The following is a 19482-nucleotide window of genomic DNA, read 5'->3' as shown; positions in this document are numbered from 1 at the left end:
TTCTAGTCCCATCTTAGAAACGAAAGCTGGCTGGGTGGCTTTGCTCCTCTCTCACAGCCCAACCCAACAGGGTTGTTGTGGAGAAAACAGGATGGAGGCGTGCGGTGCTTTTTTTTTGTAAAAGAAAAAGGTGCCGGAGCTCACACATGTCATACAATCCGCCTTGCCTACCCTACAAGGTTCCATCCAAAAAAGGTGCCGGAACTCCGTTCTGAGCGTTCTATGACCAAAAAAAAAAGCTCTATAGGTGTGTGTGTGTGTGTGTGTGTGTTTGCTGACTTGACTGACTTATAAAGTCAGGGCTTTTTTTCTCATAGAATGCTCAGAACGGAGTTCCGGCACCTTTTTTGGATGGAACTTTGTAGGGTAGGCAAGGCGGGTTGTATGACGTGTGAGTTCCAGCACCTTTTTCTTTTACAAAAAAAAGCACTGTATAAAGTAATAAAGGTGGGATAAAAACCATCGGTATAAATGGCTGCCACAGATGGGGTGTGCAGATCCCTATGTGGTAATTCTGGCCACCTGTTTGCAATTCAGTCCCTAAACCTGAAATTTAGGGTATCGTGGGAAGGATGACAAAACAGCCAGAAACATATATAAGATTAGGAAAAGGGCGTGGGCCTTATGTTGGGCACTTGCCTTAGAAGTAACTGGGTAAAGTGGAGCAAAAACATAAAAGGCTTGGCATTTCCCAACACCCTTGGAAATAAAAACTTCCACTCCGGAATCTGGAGAAACTCAAGTCACTCTTAAAGTCAGTTTTCCCCCAGGTTGTTGATTGCACCATCAACAGGCCTCAACTGCCAAGTGTTCTCTTCCCTCCCTCTCACGAGGTCAGTTGCATAACCTGTAAGAAAATACCAGAATGGAGTTGCCCAAACCTATTATTGAACCCAAACTCTAACCACACCTTTCCAAGCAATGCAGATGAATATGGAAAAGGAGCAACGGCAGCCGAAGACACTGCCTAGATACCGACGGTAGCAGTTGACACCCCGTGGGGTCGACAAAGGAGGCCGGGCATTCAATGTCGAGTAACCTTTTTTGAGTATGGAGTTGCTCCTGAGGCAGGAGTGGAAAATGCCGGATATCGTTATACCTTGGCAAGGTCCCTAAACCGCAAAGAAATGGCCATATGTTTCCTCTTGATGATCTGCTTTATTTGGATGCCATTTTTCACTTCAGGTATGTGGTGATAACCCCAGTTCAGGCATGCCCTTAAAGCAAAGTGAATGAATAAAGTCATATTTCTGGGAGTGTGGATTTAGAGCAAAAGAAGTCAGAGTTATTTTTGAACAGAGTTGCAGAAGTTCAACAGATCCTTAGTAGCTCAGTTTGGGAGAAACCGGATATGAAGAATAGGCAATGCCGATCCAGCTTTCTTAACCACATGTGTGTGTTTTTTCCAGCAACCGGATTTAGGGATGAGGAAAATCGTTTTGTTGTTTGTAATATGAAGCTCTTTGGACAACATTAATGTGTAAAACTGTGAATCTCTTTAATATTTAGAAACAGGTATTTTTAACCCATCACTCAAATAGAATTGACATTTGGGCATTGGTAAAAAAAAGAACAGAATAACCTGATAAATTGATAGAATGATGAATATGCACTGTATTAATTTCAGCAGATTTATGCTAGGTATGTTTAAATCTAGACTAGTCTGGCAACAGCTAAGGAGAAAACCATAAGACTTAGCCAGCCTTCGTGTGCATCATAACACAGCCTGAGAACAACGTTTGTACCATAATGTCATTTCCTGTGTTACCGGTTGTGGGAAGAAGTGGAGTACCTTAGAGCTATGGGTCGATTGTGATTTTGAGGCAGGAAACTGAGCATACAATGGGATTAGGGAAAATTATCTTTCAGCTTGTGTATAGTGTTTGATGTTGGATTCAGTGTTAGCCCAAGGCTGCCCAGTCATTTTGGAGCTAGGGGGCCTCAGTTAATAAACAATAATAAACAAGATTGCTTCTTCTAATTCCAAAGGGATAATGTGCAGTTCCAGCCACATTATTCCAGTAAATGGGGTAGGAAATATAACAAGACTTTGACTTATTTTATTTATTAAATTTATATGCTGCCCATCTCACTGTCATCTAACTCTGGGCATCAGACTTAGAACCATTTAGCGACTGTTCAAAGTTACAAAAAAGCATTGGGGAAAAAAATGACTTACAACTAGTCCTTGCACTGATGACTATTGTGCCATCCCCATGATCACATGATCAAAATTTGAGCGCTTGGCAACTGGCATGTATATACAATGGTTGCAGTGTCCATTGTGGCCCCATTCCTGTGGAACACTCTACCACTGGAGGTGAGAACTGCTTCCATAGTTTTGGTTTTCTGGAAGAGTATTAAAACTTGGCTCTGCTGCTTGACCTGGGACCCTGAGGGGGGCAACTCGCCCCCGGAGGTACTTGACAGGGTAAGACCACCTCATTCACCCCTGTGCCATCCAAATCCTGTTTTTTGTATAGTTTTAAAGTTTTAATTTCTTTATAATCAATTATTTTTTCCCTTTGTCCTTTATAAATATATAAGCCACCCAGAGTCATCTTATAGGGGAGATGATAACAAAATAAAATAAATAAATAAATAATGCTGCCCCTAACCTACGTGATTCATAGAAACTGCAATGATTCATTTAACAACCATGGCAAAAAAGGGTTGTAAAAGCAGGTGTGACTCACTTAATCATCTTTCTGAGCAATGGAAATTCTAGTCTCAATTATAGTCATAAGTCGAGCACTACCTGTAAGACAGTAAGACATTCTTGGCAATAAGAAGAATATCGACGATCAGAAACTGCAAATAGCATTGGGTTGCCCTTTTATGAAGTGTGCTGCTTCTGACAGCCATCTATTTCTACCTGATACTAGGGACAGTCTGGATCAGGGGTCTTCAAACTTGGCCCTTTTATGACTTGCGGACTTCAGCTCCCAGAATTCCTTAGCCAGGCACACTGATTGAGGAATTCTGGGAGTTGAAGTCCACAGGTCATAAAAGGGCCAAGTTTGAAAACCCCTGATCTGGATCTTTGGCATGCATGGCTATGGCTGGGAACAATTCACTTCTGAAATCATTCCAGCTCCATTATTCAGGCCAACCTGGTCAGTGACTTCTAGTCTCCTAAATAATAGTAACCTGCTTGTGGACTTCAACTCCCAGAATTCCCCAGCCAGCCAGAGGAGTTTATTAGTTACGCTTAAAGACTATGCTGACTTAGCTAGAAGTAAGGACCATGGGACTCAGTGGAATTTACTTCTTAGCAGATATACCCCATGCTGGCTGGGGAATTCTGGGAGTTGAAGTCCACAAGTCTTAAAGTAGCCAGGTCTGAGGACCCCTGGCTTAATACAATGTTTGAATATGGTCGCTGACTTTAGAAGAATACACTCATACATTACAGAACTGCCATCCTAAGTGAATGTAAAAGGGATGCATCTCTATACACAGGAGCACATAACATGTGTGCTGGGAAAATGTAAAATTCTGACACCAGGAATACACCTTGAAGGAAGATATCTGAACTATGGAGAAAAACACATTTATAAGTTTAAACGAAGGTGAATTGACGCAAAGTCTTCCCCATTCTTAAGTAATGTACAAGATCTGATAAGACTCTTTTTCTAACCTGCATCTTGTAAGACAAATACTAAATATCTGATAAGACTCTTTTTTTTCTAACATGCATCTTGTAAAACAGATACTAAATTACATGCGATTTAGTTCAAGTGCTGTTAAAAGCACAATTTGGGGTATATCTGGTAAGAAGTAAATTCCACTGAGACCCAGCCATGGTCCTTACTTCTAGCTAAGTCAGCATAGTTTTTAAGCTTAACTAATAAACTCCTCTGAGCAGTTAGTTATAATAATTACAGGTAATTCGCAACTTACAAACGTTGTAGGGACCATTTGAAATTACAGCGGCACTGAAAAAAGTGACTTGACCGTTTTTCACACTTACGACCATTGCAGTATCCCCAAGGTCACATGATCAAAATCCAGATGCATGGCAATGGATTCATATTTATGATGATTGCAATGTCCTGGGGTCATGATCTCCTTTGGCGACTTTCTGACAAGCAAAGTCAATGGGGAAGCCAGATTCACTTAAAAACCGTGAAACTAACTTAATAACTGCAGTGATTCGGTTAACAACTGTGGTAAGGGAAGTCGTAAAATGGGGTAAAATTCACTTAACAACTGTCTGACTTAACAACATAAATCTTGGGCTTAATTGTGGTTGTAAGTCAAGGACTACCTGTACACCCACATCTGATAATTGATTATTCAGTAATAAAGGATCTGATGTGATATCCTAATAATAACCTCAGTGTCTCTAATCTGTGAGATAATTTCTGGTTTTCTCTCTTTATATGTCATTTTGATGATCCCTACATAAAGCTGCATTACTAGCACCTCCTCAGAATATTACTATTTTGTCCACCAATATGAAGCACTTTCTGATTTGGAGTCCCGTTGCGGAGATTGCGCCTGGCAAGGTTGTAAAATACTCAGTCGAATTTCAAGGGTAAGTTCTTATTTCATCTTGAGTACTGTTTGCCTAAAGACAACTCTGCATGACTGATGCTAAATATGTGTGGCTAGACATCTTCAGCTTATACCAGGGGTCTTCAAACTTGGCCCTTTTATGACTTGTGGACTTCAACTCCCAGAATTCCTCAGCCAGCATGTCATAAAAGGGCCATGTTTGAAGACCCCTGACTTATACCAACAAAATACGTTGGACTGAGGTACAACTGATCATACCAGCTGCGAGTAGTAGAAATAACAGTCCCACAAATACAGATTACAAGATGAAGGAAAGCTATATTTTTTTTTGCTATACTCAATAAATAGTAAAATAATAATGAGGAGATACCACAGAGGTTTATGAAGTTACATATGCTATGAAGAACATGAACAGGATGAATTGTTCTCCATTTCTTCTTGTATTCATAGTAGATGGTTGCCTAATGGGACGTTCAAAAGAAATAAAAGGAAATGCCTCACATGGTGCCAATTTAATGAAATTTGGTTTCATGATATGTGGTTGAGGGCTGCCATTTTTTTTAAAAAAAGGAAGGTAAACTAAGGTTCTTTCTTCGTTGACAGTTACAACACCCAAATGGTTTGGCAATCCCATGTTGTCCCTTGACCACATAATGCTGACCTTAATTTTGTCTTCTATCTATAGTTTTAAGAAGTCTTAGACTCCAGTTTTTATGTACCACTTTTCCATAATTATTGAACTGACCGTTGTTTGGGAAAAAACGTTGACTGGTTAAGCATTTAATCTGATTCAGCAGGCCCTATTACTAGAAAGGCTATCAGGGTGAGATAGCTTTTTCCACTAGGCATTTCTGGTGTAGGAAGGACAGGCAGCTAGGAAAGAAGTAAAAATGTGTTAACAAAACCACAAAACCAGCAGTGGCATCCTCTGTCATGTCCACCCATGCAGTAAGTTCAGTAAAGTCCACTGAGAGAAATTTGAAAGAAGTCCTTCAGCACCCTGACAACTAGGTAGAAAAATAGGAGCCTTCTTGACCAAAAAAAGCTTCTTAGAAACGACAAGGCAATTTTTTATACAAGATTAGCAGCATCTTATAGTATGTGCGTGGAGGATGGGTTGACTTGTTCCAAAAGTTGAGCTCCTTCAAAATTCCTCCTAATCAGGGTACAAATGCAGGAATATAAGATGGAAAAATCTCCTAAAACAGTAGACTGTTATCATTTTAGACTACTGGAGAGTGATATCCTTTTCTTTTACCCCTTAACAAACCAATTAGAAAAACGTTGGGAGAAAATTCTACAGAATAACAGGGTTGAAAGGGACCTTGGAGGTCTTCTAGTCCAACCCCCCTATACTATTTCAGACAAATGGTTTTCCAGTCTCTTCTTGAAAGCCTCCAATGATGGAACACTTAGAACTTCTGGAGGCAAGTCGTTCCGCTGATTAATTGTTCTAACTGCCTTGAAATTTCTCTTTAGTTCTAGGTTGCTTCTCTGCTTGATTAGCTTCCATCCATGTTGGGAGAAAATTCTAAACCAGATCCCTGTCTACTAATCTTGTTTTCTACTCTCAAGGATTTTAAGAATAGCATTTCGAATGTTCTATCTGCTATTTGGAGTGATGGAATTTCTTTTCCCGCCTTAAAGCTTTGCCATGACATTCTGTTGCGTGTATAGGCAAGCTAGGCATGCAATAGTATTGCAACAAATTAACACATGGGTGGTTGGACTAGTCTCCCCTGCCAGGTTTACGTGCCTTTGGGCTTCATCACATTGTAATCCAGATGTGTGGTTGCTGGTCGGGGTGGAAGAAATGCTTTCATCCAGAAAGGAGATTCAACTACAATCTTTACTTTCTCCTTTCTCCGTGACGTGAACAAGCACGGCGACCATGGGACAGGTGAAAGCCCAGGTAGATTTATCATCTCTAGGAGGTGCTTTGGGCCATCCACTGCAGTGTGCTTTCTTCTCATCCTTGAAGGCTTGTTGCTATGTCCTCAACAGTAAACAGCCCTTCTCTGCTTCAGGGCAAGGAGGGTGGATGGATGAGATTTTTTGTCAATAACATCTTTAGGGCAAAATGAATTCTCTTTTGAATTTGAACATCTCAGACATCTAAGCTCTTCATGGCATGGGTCCAAATTACTCGAGGGACCATCTCACCCCATTGGGTTGGCCAACCCCATTGTGCTAGCGGAGGAGGTATGCCGTGGGTCCCATCGGCGATAGTATTCCAGCTTGGGGGGAGGGGGGGTCCAGGAGAAGAGCCTTCTCTGCCGTTGTGCCTGCCCTTTGAACATCTCAGGAGGCTTCAACCCTCCAGACCTTCCATAAGAGCCTAAAGACCTGGTTCTGCCAGTTAGCTTGGGGGCTCCAATGGAAAGGTTTCACATTGGGGATGTTTGACAGATTAATAACAGATCCTACCTCCTCCCCCATCTTCTCATCCTACTCCGTCCCTTCCCATCTTTTAATTTCGGCCTCAGAAATTGGATCTTTACAGTATTTTGTTTACATCTTTTAGGTTTTGTATAGTTTTTTTTATCTTTTTAAGATGATAAGCCGCCCAGAGTCACCCCTGTGGTAGGATGGACGGCCAGTAAATTTTACAAATAAATAAATAAATCACAGCCAGAAAACTGGGAGAATAAGTTGGAGGAGAGAAGGAAGAGGATGAGAAACAAATTTAGAAAAAAAGGGGCAAATTTAATAAGACTGGTACGAACATGCATTGTTATATACAAACACACATTATGCTAAAGTGACAGTTCATTTATTTATTTATCTATATCCCGCTGCTATTTTTTACAAATAACTCGGGATGGTGAACATATCCAACATATTTCCTTCCTCCTATTTTAGCCACAACTACCATGAAGTGAGTTGGGCTGAGAATGACTGGCCCAAGGTCACCCAGCTGATTTTCATGGCTAAGGCAGGACTAGAACTCTCAGTCTCCCACTTTCTAGCCTGGTGCCTTAACCCCAAGGGCAAACTGGCTCTTTATATAATTTAACATTAGCTTAGTGTGTGAGAATCTGGTTTTTGAAAATTATAAATCATGATCTGTAACTTAATGCAATTTAGGACTCATCTACCTTGGGTAGACTGAGTATATCTATGAATTGTACTTTAGGCTAATAATTTTATTTTATTTTATTTTATTTTATTAGATTTATATACCGCCCTTTCCCGAAGGACTCAGGGCGGTTTACAGGGCATTTTAAAATTACGCCAATACAAAAGTTAAAAAACAATTAAAAAGATTAAATTATCCCTGAAAATAAAAACCCCAGTTAAAAATTCTCAGCCTGGGCCGGAGAGCTCAAAGAGCCAAGTCTTCAGGTCCCGGCGGAATGAACGCAGGTCATTCAACAAGAGTAATAATAAATTTTTTAGCTGAAGGGTACAAATCTTGTGGTCTTCCAGTTGTAATAAAATGAATGTTTCCAATAGCTCTAGGTAGCATTAACCAATGGTGAGGAAATTTAGAATTGTAATTCAGCTATATTTATTTGTTAAATTTGTATGCTGCCCAACTCCACACCAAGTGAATTGTGGACAAGAAGCAAACATATACAGATGGTTCTCAAACACAATTGAGCTCAACATTTTTGTTGCTAAGTAAGACATTTGTTAAGTGAGTTTTGCCCCATTTTACAACTTTTCTTGCCATAGTTGTTCAATGAATCACTGCAATTGTTAACTTAGTAACAAGGTTGTTAAGTGAATCTGGCTCCCCCATTGACATTGCTTGTCAGAAGGTCGCAAAAGGGGGTCACATGATCCTGGGACACTGCAGCCGTCATAAGCATGAGTCAGTTGCCAAGTGTCCTGAATTTTGATCATGTGACCGGGGATGCTAAAATGGTCGTAAGTGTGAAAAATAATCGTAAGTCACTTTTTCACTGCCGTTGTAACTTTGAATGGTCAGTTGTAAGTCAAGAACTTCCTGTATTTTTATTAAAAAAATCTGGAGTGCCATGAGTTTGTTTTTCTTCTATTAGATCCACCAACTGGAGCCAGTTATAAGCTCTATCCTTAGGCTCAGAAATGAGTTACTATACTTATTTTCAGCGTACTATAAGCCACCTTTGCCTACTAGAGATTAGATATTCTAACAGCCTAAACATCGTTAAAGGGTTAACGATTTGGAATCAAATCTCGTTGGTTGGCTGCACATGGGCCACTCATTAATTGATGTGTCCATTGATGAATTTTTGTACGTATATCCAGGGAAACCAAACCTCAGGGCTGCATTGCAGTTACAAATTTTAGGCAGACTACCAAGGAAATGATGTTGCTTATGAGCTGGCCCTTGCTATTTTATTTATTATATTTATATGCCACCGAATCAAGTGACATTTTTTGAGGCAATGTGAAGAAGGTCCTTTATTCTCTGCATAGAAGCTGACTTCGTTTTTCCCCTAATTATATCTAGAGAATATGAGAGAGACTATGGCAATGACAGCTGGATTCCCATTGCAGAATGCACAGATGTTAGTGTTACTCAGTGTGATATCACAGAAGACATATCAGCTACTGTGCCGTATAATCTACGTGTTAGAGCATCTATGGGGACAGAGACCTCCCTCTGGGCCACACTCAATGGCTTCTTCAATCGTGTCACAAGTAAGTCCCCTGTTAGGAAATCTCACAACCCAGCACCTGTTTGAATGAGCCCAGTCTTGATCCTGTTTTTTGTTGATATCAGGCCCAGCAACTATTTAAAGCAGCTGCATTGGGTGGGGCAGGATTTTTCTGACTGGAATTGAGGCCTTAAAATTGTATTAAGGTTATGATTTAATCTTCCTCAGTGGGGGCTAAGCTTTTTAAGCCACCGTTCACCTTCGGATTCAGGAGAGTGCTTGGGAACAATTAGTCAGAAAAGATAAGTCAGCATAACAGAGTAAGGATTCTATTTAAGGAAAAGGCAGCTGAAATAATGCATTTTAAGAGTCGGTTTACTCAGTGGAAAGGACTAATATTGACCATATAGGAAGGACTTCCGCAAGTCTTGTGGGCCACAGGTTGCTACATCCATTCAGCATAAAGTGCCATTGCAGTTATCTTGTCTAGTTAGAACCAGAGCACAAGGAACAGATTATTTATTACTACAAAAGGCACCTGGAGGCAAATAGAACATTCAAACAACCCCGGAAACATTTCAAGTCCAAGCAAGATTGCTAACTGCCTGGCTTTAATGATACAGCTCAGCTTCTACCCCACTTTAGTACTAAGGAATTTCTAACAAAAAAATCAGGAATAGGTCAGGAAAAATAGAGGACACACAAAACATGCTCATCTCAGGAATATAGTTAGGGTATCTTGCTTTAAAAAAATTCAGAAAGCTGTCATTAAATTGGGAGGTGTCCTCTAAAATGAAGGGCTGGATTTACTCCTGATAAATTCTTCCCTTTGAATTCCCTCCCTCCCTTCCCAGAGTATGGGGACTTTTTCTGGATCATACATTTCATTAGATGTTCAGTAGCCTCATATCTAAAAAAAACCCTAAATAACTTCCCAAAGAAAACCAAACCAGCCCTGCTCCAGATCTCATTAGATTTAGTAATCTTGCAAGATGACATTAATTTTGAAGCATTTCTTACATGGAGCTGGTATCTTTTGTGAAACCAGGGGATGCCCTGAGACTCAATGTTGAGTTGGTGATACCTGCTATAAAGTGTACCAACAGAAGATCCGACCACCTGTTTTCAGATCCATGTCCTTCATGGTTGGTCAGGGCCACGTGGTCAGGTCCATGAGGTGGCAAAACCATTCCTCCCTTGACGGTGACCGTGGTTCAGCCCTTTCTCAAGAACCCGTTCTTGGACCCAACCGTTCTGAACAATTTTTGTCCTTCCCCTTTTCCACCTACTGAATATGTGAATCCCTTTCCCTTTTTATAGCATCCCTCATTCCGCCAACGTTGACTGTCACCACTGATGGATATCACTTGCTAGCAGAACTAGAACACCTGGGGCCTGCCTTTGAATTCTGGATATTTTACTGGAAGAAAGGCCCGGAACCTGCCGTAAGTTTTGATCTGTCTTTCTGATGTGCAATTGTTCGTTTAGGTGGGTTGAAAAGCAGGAAAGTTTCTTGACTCACGGGGCCATCCTGAGCTTTGGCTGAAACTCTGAATGCTGTTAGGAGCAAAACAATGTCGTGAGTCATCTGCCTTGCTTTGTGATTTCCTGTCATATACAGTTGCCTGCAGAAGCTTGGGATCATTTTGGTTCCTGCATGTGGCAATTCAGTTATCTTGTTTGGAAATACGAGCATATTCACCTATTGTCAGCCTTCTTGGGCAGACCAGACAGGAAAAATGACCAGGTGAACTAATTCTATTTTATTGAAAGGCTATATTAACAGAACCTTGAAAGTCTGAAAGTTCAAAATGTTCACCGTCTTCTTTACAGAAGTGGTGGTGGCAGAGGAAATCCCTTTTCAGCCTCTTTCTCTACCCATTCTCAACTTATGACAGCTTACTTAGTGACCGTTTAAAGTTACAACGGCATTGGAAAATGTGGTTCATTACCGTTTTTCTCACGGCCGTTGCAGCATCCCCATGGTCGTGTGATCAAAATTCAGATGCTTGGCAACTGGTTCATATTTATGATGGTCGCAGTGTCCTGGGGTCACAGGGTCACTTTTTGTGATCTGGCAAGCAAAGTCAATGGGGGAGCCAGATTCACTTAACAAACGTGTTACTAACTTAACAACTGCAATGATTCACTGAACAAATGAGGCAAGAAAAGTCGTAAAATGGGGCAAAACTCACTTAACAAATGTCTCACTTAGCGACATACATTTTGGGTTCAATTGTGGTCATAAGGGCTACTTGCATGCAGCTGCTGGCTATGCCCGCTCTTATTTGACTATTCCCTAGCCAGCGTCTCTCCCCTGACCCCCATCTTCCAAGGTCATTCTCACATATCATTACACCTATCTGCAACCATTATCAAAACATGCTTTTGAATCCCATTGCTATTGCAGAGCCCTGGTGGCGCAGTGGTTAGAATGCAGTATTGCAGGCTAATTCTGCTGGCTGCCAGCAGTTTGACAGTTCGATTCTTACCGTCTCAAGATTGACTCAGCCTTCCATCCTTCTGTGGTCAGAAAAATAAGGACCCAGATTGTTGGGGGCAATGTGCTGACTCTGTAAATCGATTAGAGAGAGCTGTAAAGCACTGTGAAGCAGTATATAAGTCTGAGTGCTATTGCAATTACTTTTCCCATTTATTGTATATGGGAATAAAAATATTAATATTAAGCAAACTCACACTGACAACCTGTGTAGTTAGCCATGGTTTTCCCAGTTCTAACATATGGCTCTGAAAGCTAGATCCTCAAAAAGGCTGAGGAAAAATGTACACCTCTGAATTTGGGACTGAAGAAAATTGTCAAGGGCATTTTAGAACTGCAAGAAGTACAAATAGTTAAAGATCAGACAAAGTGAAACCATGCAGCTCCTGGGAAGCATTAAGAAGGAAGTTGAATGTTAAATATTTTGGATATAAGATGCAAAGGCACGGGTCATTAGAGAAGAGCTTGATGTTTGGAAAAATCAAAGGCAGTAAAAAAACAATAGAAGACTAGATAACAGCATTGATGACACAAATAGGAGGCTATAGGGGCTCAAGGAAGCAGGCACAGATAGACTATCCTGGCAAACTGACATCCTTCAGATCACAAGGAGTTAGAAGCCACTGAAGCATCAATGCATAACTATAAATGTTATTTATAACATTCTATGTTATTAGTTGAAATTGAAGAAGAGGCTTTTTTTACTGTACTCGCAGAACCCAAAGTCACCTGGCTGCCTGGTCAGAGAAGCCTCTGATGCATAGCTTTCTTCTTATTGGGGCCTATTGACTATATTTGCCATAAGGTTCTCAGCAGAGAGTCCGGTCATGCTTTTAATTTCTGACAATGTCCAAAAGAATCCCAGGTCTGGAGAATTTCAGGAGATTTGGAGAGAAACTAGAACTAGCTACTTGGTGCTGCTTGTAATGTCGGACCAGAAAGAAATGGTTTGATGGGTGGGAAAGCCCTGAAAATTAGAGGCAGGGGTCCTTGCCAAACACCCAGGTTGTGGTCTTATTTAGGAAAGCCAGTTGGATCCCTTCTTTATTGGTATTTTAGTGTGGTGCTAAAACGTTTTTATAGGCCGCATTTTTCATGCATGGTTTAGGCCAGAGGTAGGCAACCTTGGCTCTTTTATGACTCGTGGACTTCAACTCCCAGAATTCCTGAGCCAGCATGGCTCAGCTTGGAAACCTCTCCCTTTCCCCTCAGCATGGCTGGCTCAGGAATTCTGGGAGTTGAAGTCCACGAGTCATAAAGCAGCCTAGGCCATTGGGTAACCTGAACTTGCCTACAAACTTCCACACTCCTTGTTCCTGTTCTAAACCTTAAGGTTGAATCTCACACTCAAAATACAGATAGTCCTTGACATATGACCACAATTGAGTCCAACATTTCTGTGGCTAAGCAAGACAGTTGCTAAGTGAGTTTTGTCCCATTTTAGACCTTTTTAGCCACAACTGTTAAGCGAATCACTGCAGTTGTTAAAGTCAGTAATACGGTTGTTAAGTGAATGTGGCTTCCCCATTGACTTTGCTAAAGGGGATCATGTGACTCTGGGACATTGCAACCGTCATAAATACATGCCAGTTGCCAAGCGTCCAAATTTCAATCATGTGACCATGGGGATAATCCAACGGTAATGTGAAAAATGGTCAGAAGTCACTTTTGTCAGTGCCGTTGTAACTTTGAACAGTCGCTAAATGAATGGTTGTAAGTTTGAGGACCACTTGTATATAAAAACATTTCAGTGTGTAAAAACCTGGAGTCCAAAACCATTTGCTTTCCTTTTGATTTTGAAAGCATCTTGTGAAAATACAGTGTGAGCGTTTTTCTTGTTTAGCAACAGGGATCTCGGGAAGGGCAAACCAATCTAGCTAAGCAGATTGTTTCACCTAACATGTGGAAATTCCCTAGGTTTACCGCAAAGTGGTGATTGAGAGCACCACCACGGTGCATCTGGAAACAATGGAGGCTGGAGCTGAATATTGTGTTAAAGCTCAGACCTACGTGGAAGCTATCAACAGGAGCAGCAATTTCAGCGAGGTGCAGTGTGTGAAATCAGAAGGTGAGAACAAGGTGGATAAAAGGGGTGGGATGGACTCACAGATTTTGCTCAGCTGTTGACTGCATGGACTCTCCAGAGCAGAGTTTCTCAACCTTGGCCACTTTAAGATGTGTGCTAGGGAATTCTGGAAGTTGAAGTCTACACTTCTTAAATTTGCCAACCTTAAGAAATGCTGCTCCAGAGGGAGCAAAGCCAAAAGATTTAATTATCGTGGGGAGGATTGGGGGGGGGGCTAATTTAAAGGGTAAAATTATTGTAGTATTAAGCCTCGTAAGACCTTAAAGAGTGCATTGCACCCAGTAAAGCCCCACCTTGCTCCCCAAATTGTGCCCTCTTTCCCTCTTTTGAGGGATCTTGGAGGCAAAATGAGCACCTCTCTTAATTGCCTCTAAATAACTTTCTCAAATGAATAAAAAGACAAAACATGTTGCAGCCACCCTTTCATATGATATTATACTCTTGCTAATCAGTTACCTGGTTCCCTGAGAAGGCACAAAAACAAATGGAAAGCCCACCAGGGGTAGGCAACCTTGGCTCAGGAATTCTGGGAGTTGAAGTCCACGAGTCATAAAAGAGCCAAGGTTGCCTACCCCTGCCCTAGGCTGTCCATTTGCTTACGCATGGTTTAATAATGGTTTATACTGAACTACATTGGGTTTTATAAAAACAGTCATCCATCTTGGTTTGCAAAACATAACGGTTGGGTTTTCACAGCCAGTTATAAAAGGGAGGGGGGGGGAGTTATAGGCTCTTTCAGATAAATGATGGAATCATAGACATGAACACGGCTTTCATGGTTATCTAGTCCTACCTTTTCAAGTTAGGACATTCACATTCACAACTAGAGCATCTCAGCAAACAGTTGCCCAGCTTCTGCTGCTAACCCAGGAACTGATTTTGTTATTTGTGTGACCTAAAATTTTCTCTCCGAGGCTCTCCAGACAAATTCTCAGTGGATAGAAATTCCTGATTGGATAAATTGATCTGGGAAAGGTTTGCTAATAATACATGTCCAAGATATATCTGCAGAAGAAACTTGCTCAGGTGAAAATTTGGAGAATGCTTAAAAGCTATTGGGAACACTGATTGCAAAATGCACCTGCTCTGTTTGTTTGTTTATATTAATTTTTTTTTGTGCTGCCCACCTCTCTGTTTCTAAACGATATTGATGTTTTCTTTTGCCTCCAGATGCCAAAGCCATACTGCTGACCTTTGCCCCCCTCTTCCTGGTTATGTTTTTTGTGGCTGTTTTGGTCCTTCCTTTTCTTGCTTGGAAAACCTGTCGGATCTGCCAGTATTCCTTCTGCCCAGATGAGGTCCTTCCAGATACTTTGGTAAGAAGCTCTGCTTGGTGTTTCATTTGTGCTTCTGAGCTTGTCTACGTGAGGTCCAAGATAGCTTGCTGTTATTCTTTAAGGACATGTCTTCAAGACACGGCTTTCGTCTGCTTCCCTGCACAAAACGGAGCCGGTTCCATTTCATATTTCTCCCATTCAGTGTTGAAATGTAGTCTCTATCTATCTATCTCCCAACACAAACCATGCTACACTGTATGCGTGATCAGCAGCAACTGGTTGATGGAATATGATCCGCTCCTATTTCTTGCTTTTTACGCTGTGATATGGGTACACCCCACTCCTCTCTCTTCTAATCCCGTCTGGCAACTTCTCTCAATATCCATTTTATCTTGGGCCGCAGTTGCGATCAGGCACCAATGTTGGACAAAGAGGTAATCTGTGAATCGTTCGTGGGTTGTTGAGTGGGGACAGCACTGCTTGACTTGTGTGGCGAGTGGTGGTTTCCCAGGAAAGCAGGAAAGCCCCCACCCATACCAATCAAGTTCTGAGCCCAGCCTCACCCTTCATTAGGAAGAACAATGAGTGAGGTCTTTTCTGCAAGCAGGAAATCCACCAATTATTTCCTTCAACTTATCTCCACATTAAAATTGTCACGACAGCATTATCTACTGCCTTCTTATGGAGGCGTAATAGACGTCAGCGGGCAGGAAAGGGCAAATTATGTCATCTCACAAACTGGAGGAAGACTTGTTAAACCGGCTATCTGGATGTGTACTTAATAGTGTTATACTGGAGGAGGTGTAGGCTGTTCTGCATAATAGGAGTTTGAGGTATCCTTGCACTCTGCGCTTGGTTGTTTTCTTGCAGATATTTCATTACGCAAACTAGGCCACATCGTCAGTGCTGCTGATGTTGCCTAATTTGGGTAATGAAATGTCTGCAAGGAAACAACCAAGTTTTTAATAGCATTTATAGCCCACATTTCTTCTACGAAGATATTTGTTTTCCTGAGAATGTATCTGAAATCCCATTTAACAGACATCCTAACTTCTATCATTCCAGTCCAGGCTGTTGATACTCAAGAGTTTTCACCTTCTGAAAGGATTCCCAAGATGGTTGGGTATTGAGGGATCTCTTTGGATCAGTTTCCAACCTGGCTTGGCCAACACAGGATTTAGGTTGGTGTAAGGTGGGTGGTTGCATTAACAGAGCAATTGATGCTAGGCATCAAAGATAAGTTATAGAAATTTAGCATGCAAAATACGCAAAATAGCGAGACACTTGGGACAGAACATGTATAGTTTTATATTTATATAGTATTGCTCAAGTTGGCTTTCCCCAAATCCTTTGGACAAAGATTTACAGAATTCTCAGCTTCTGAATTAAGAATTCTGGAAAACGTAGTGTGATGTATCTTAAGTTCAACATCTTGGGGAAAGCTGTGGTATTGCATTGTATTTATATTAGAATGTTAGGTATATCTTCTCTGTGGGTAAAGCTGATTTCTGCCACAAAAAGGATGTTTCTAGGTATTCTGCTCCACTCAGCTTACCTTTTCTCTTCTAGAAGCTAACAGCATCACCTGGTAAGATACTAAAGGACAGGGGAGAAGATATGGAGAAATGTGATGAATCAGTGCAAGTGTTGCCTTCAGAAGAGGCTTTGCTTCATTTTTGGATCCATGAAACTCTTTAATATCACCCTGAAGACACTAATGGCAAACCGAGATTAGCAGTCTTGCTCTCCTTCTTGACCCCTCTTCACACAAGGTTTCTACTGAGAAGGACAGATTGCACAAAGATGGGAACCAAAGTATACTTGGTTTCAGGAACAGGTTCCAGCAGCCTGGATTTCTTCATCCTTACTTGACAGAGAAGTGTGGACAGGTTGCGTGGTGAAAACAGACCATCTTCACAACCACTCACTGAATTACTGTCTATTTACTTGGGATGTAAGGCCCTTGAGCTCATTCCACTCCACTGTTGTTTTTGGTTCTTTAGAAGGGTAATATTGGAAAGACGCACGTCAGTTTTGCAAATCACGCTTGCAAACAAGGAAAAATAGAAATAGTGGGAAGCATTTTGTCTTAGTAGTACAGTATGCTCCTCTGTAAGAAAGCAAGTTGCATGAAATGGATCTTTTTGGAATTATTTATTACAACCTTGTGGGCTTTAGTCACAGGTCCTCAAGTATTCAGAAAGCAAGGTGATCTAGATGCCACTATATTTCCACTATTGCAGAAAGGCCATCAATGAGAGCCTGAAACTCAGAAATTTGGGTTGAGATTTAGTGGATCATTCAATCAACTGTTCAAAGAAAGGCTGAATCAGAATCATTCCTAGGCATTATGACCTACTAGAAAGATTCATTGCGATACTGTCATTCCACATATAGCTGCAAAACAGCTTATCTAGATAAGGTCGTCTTTTTCATGTATGAGTTCTAGAATCAAATACAGAACCCATTAACTCATGGCTGGCTTGCTGGCTGTATTTTGGAGCAAGTTCTTCCTTTTCCAGGTTCCTAGATAGCTATTTCCAACTGCCAAATTCATGGCTTTTTTCCATAAGCTGAAATGCTTACTGCAGAACTGGAATTCAAAGTTTGGAAGCTTTCTATTCCTGGATGAGATTTTAAATGGGGAAAAAAAGTTTTGTCTTTGCTTGTGCTTTTTAACAATGCAAGCACTGAAATGCTTAAATGCATATTTTAAATACTGAGCTGAGCTTTTATTTACTTTGTGGCTGTAGATGTGAATTTTAAGTTCAGTTCACAGACTTGGAGGTTTAAGAATTGGTGTAAGTAAACCTTTGTATATTTCATATATCAGCCATACAACAGTCACATTTCTTGCCGTGTATCTGTATTTACAGCCTGATCACTCTTAAGATTTTTTATGGCTGCAAATATGTGGAAAGACATCAGATAATGCAAAATTATGGGGCTGGGAGTGGAACTATGCTCTGGCAAATTCACATAGGTTGAGTGGCTTGGTTCTCATTTCACACTAAGCCATAATGTGGTTTGTTTAGCTTTGGCCTATTGCATTGTGAAAATCCAGCTGTTGTCTTATAGACAGCTTATGAGTTAGCATGAGCTGAACTTATCCATATCCAACAATTCTAGCAAAATGAGATTGTATGGCGATGTCCAAAGATCCTTTTACGATTTGCTAAACTTTTCCCTTATGTGTCTGCCTGTACCTTTAACAAGTGCACAAAAGGCAGAATCTTAATCAGCCCAGCACTTTGTGTCACTGACTCTGCAGGCAGGCAAAAAACTGCACCAAGAAAATCTTGGTCTGTCATGCAGCTATTAAACAACAGTCTTCATCTATTAAAAAACAAAGGCAACCTGTTACAGTAGTTTCAAGGAAGGCTGAAGAAATTGAAATTGTAGCTGATCTTTCTTCCCCGTCAGTCAGATTTTTCTTTCAGCCTTAAGGCAGTTATGTCTGTCATTAAGAAAATGGAAATGTTAGAATTGCTATGAACCTTGCTGCCTGGTTCCATAGCAGTGTTTTGCAATAATACAACAGAATCAGGATATGTGATTTATGATTTGAAAGTTAGATCTGATTCAAATATATACAAAATAGTCCATAAATATGCATTTGGTATTTACAATGGATTTATGGCAACTTGTAGTAAGGTAATATAAATTTAACTGATGTGTGCCTTTTTATACTGTAATTTAGTGTGATTCAGTATACCTGTTAATTCAGGCAAAAAGAATGTATAACTAATCCTCAGCTTATACAACCACAATTGGAACTTCTGTTGCTAAACAAGGAAGTAGTTAAACAAGCTGCATCCAATTGTATCTTTTTTGATGCAATCATTAAGCAAATCTGGATTTACCCATTGACTTTGCTTGTTGGAAGCTGGCTGGGAAGGTCACAAATGGCAATCACATGATTCCAGGATGCTGCAGTTGTCATAAATACATAAATATAAGTGCCTGGATTTTGATCGTGTGATGACAGGGATGTAAGTGTGCAGACTTTTTTTTAGTGCTGCTGTAACTTCAAATGGTAAACAAATGATCATAAGATGAAGACTACCTGTATAATGTTGGTTTTAATTCCATTACCAGGAAGCAAGTCTTAACTGAATAAAATTTATTAAGTACAGATATAAAAAACTGAAGTGGCAACATTTAAAGTGGTATTGTCACACCTTCACATGTCTGAAATCAGATAAACTTCAATATTATCTCAATACTCAGATTGCTTTCCTGTTAAAAGTCTCAACTGTTAATGATCAAAAATACTTTCTGGAAAATCTTTGATTCAGTAGTTAAAACATTTTCCTGATAATATTTTTCTTCCTAGCGAGAAAAAAATAATTCAGTGAAGCTCACTAAGGTGAATCTCTTATATGTTTAGACCTCAAGCAAGTACAATTCATATCTAAAATTATAGGAATACAGAGATATTCAAAACAGGGCTAGAGGCAGGTATGAGCTACATGTGTTTATTCAGGAATGAAACAAAGGCATTTTGCT

At 40.6% G+C, this 19482-nt stretch overlaps 1 protein-coding gene across 1 annotated transcript; it reads left to right on the top strand.

The window, feature by feature from the left end:
* The first annotated feature begins 902 nt into the window (after nt 1-902).
* On the top strand, nt 903-17011 carry IL20RB (interleukin 20 receptor subunit beta). The gene is made up of 7 exons (XM_083369021.1): nt 903-1185; nt 4414-4540; nt 8963-9153; nt 10431-10555; nt 13528-13678; nt 14867-15012; nt 16543-17011. Exons 1-7 carry the CDS (start codon nt 1128-1130, stop codon nt 16669-16671), a joined length of 927 nt encoding a protein of 308 aa, XP_083225147.1. The 5' UTR covers nt 903-1127; the 3' UTR covers nt 16672-17011.
* The last annotated feature ends 2471 nt before the right edge of the window (nt 17012-19482 follow it).

The sequence above is a fragment of the Vipera ursinii genome (genome assembly GCF_947247035.1).
Source record: "Vipera ursinii genome assembly, chromosome: 9".
NCBI classification, from domain to species: Eukaryota; Metazoa; Chordata; class Lepidosauria; order Squamata; family Viperidae; genus Vipera; species Vipera ursinii.
Note: the sequence above shows the minus strand (reverse complement) of the source record. Positions and strands in the feature narration are given on the sequence as shown.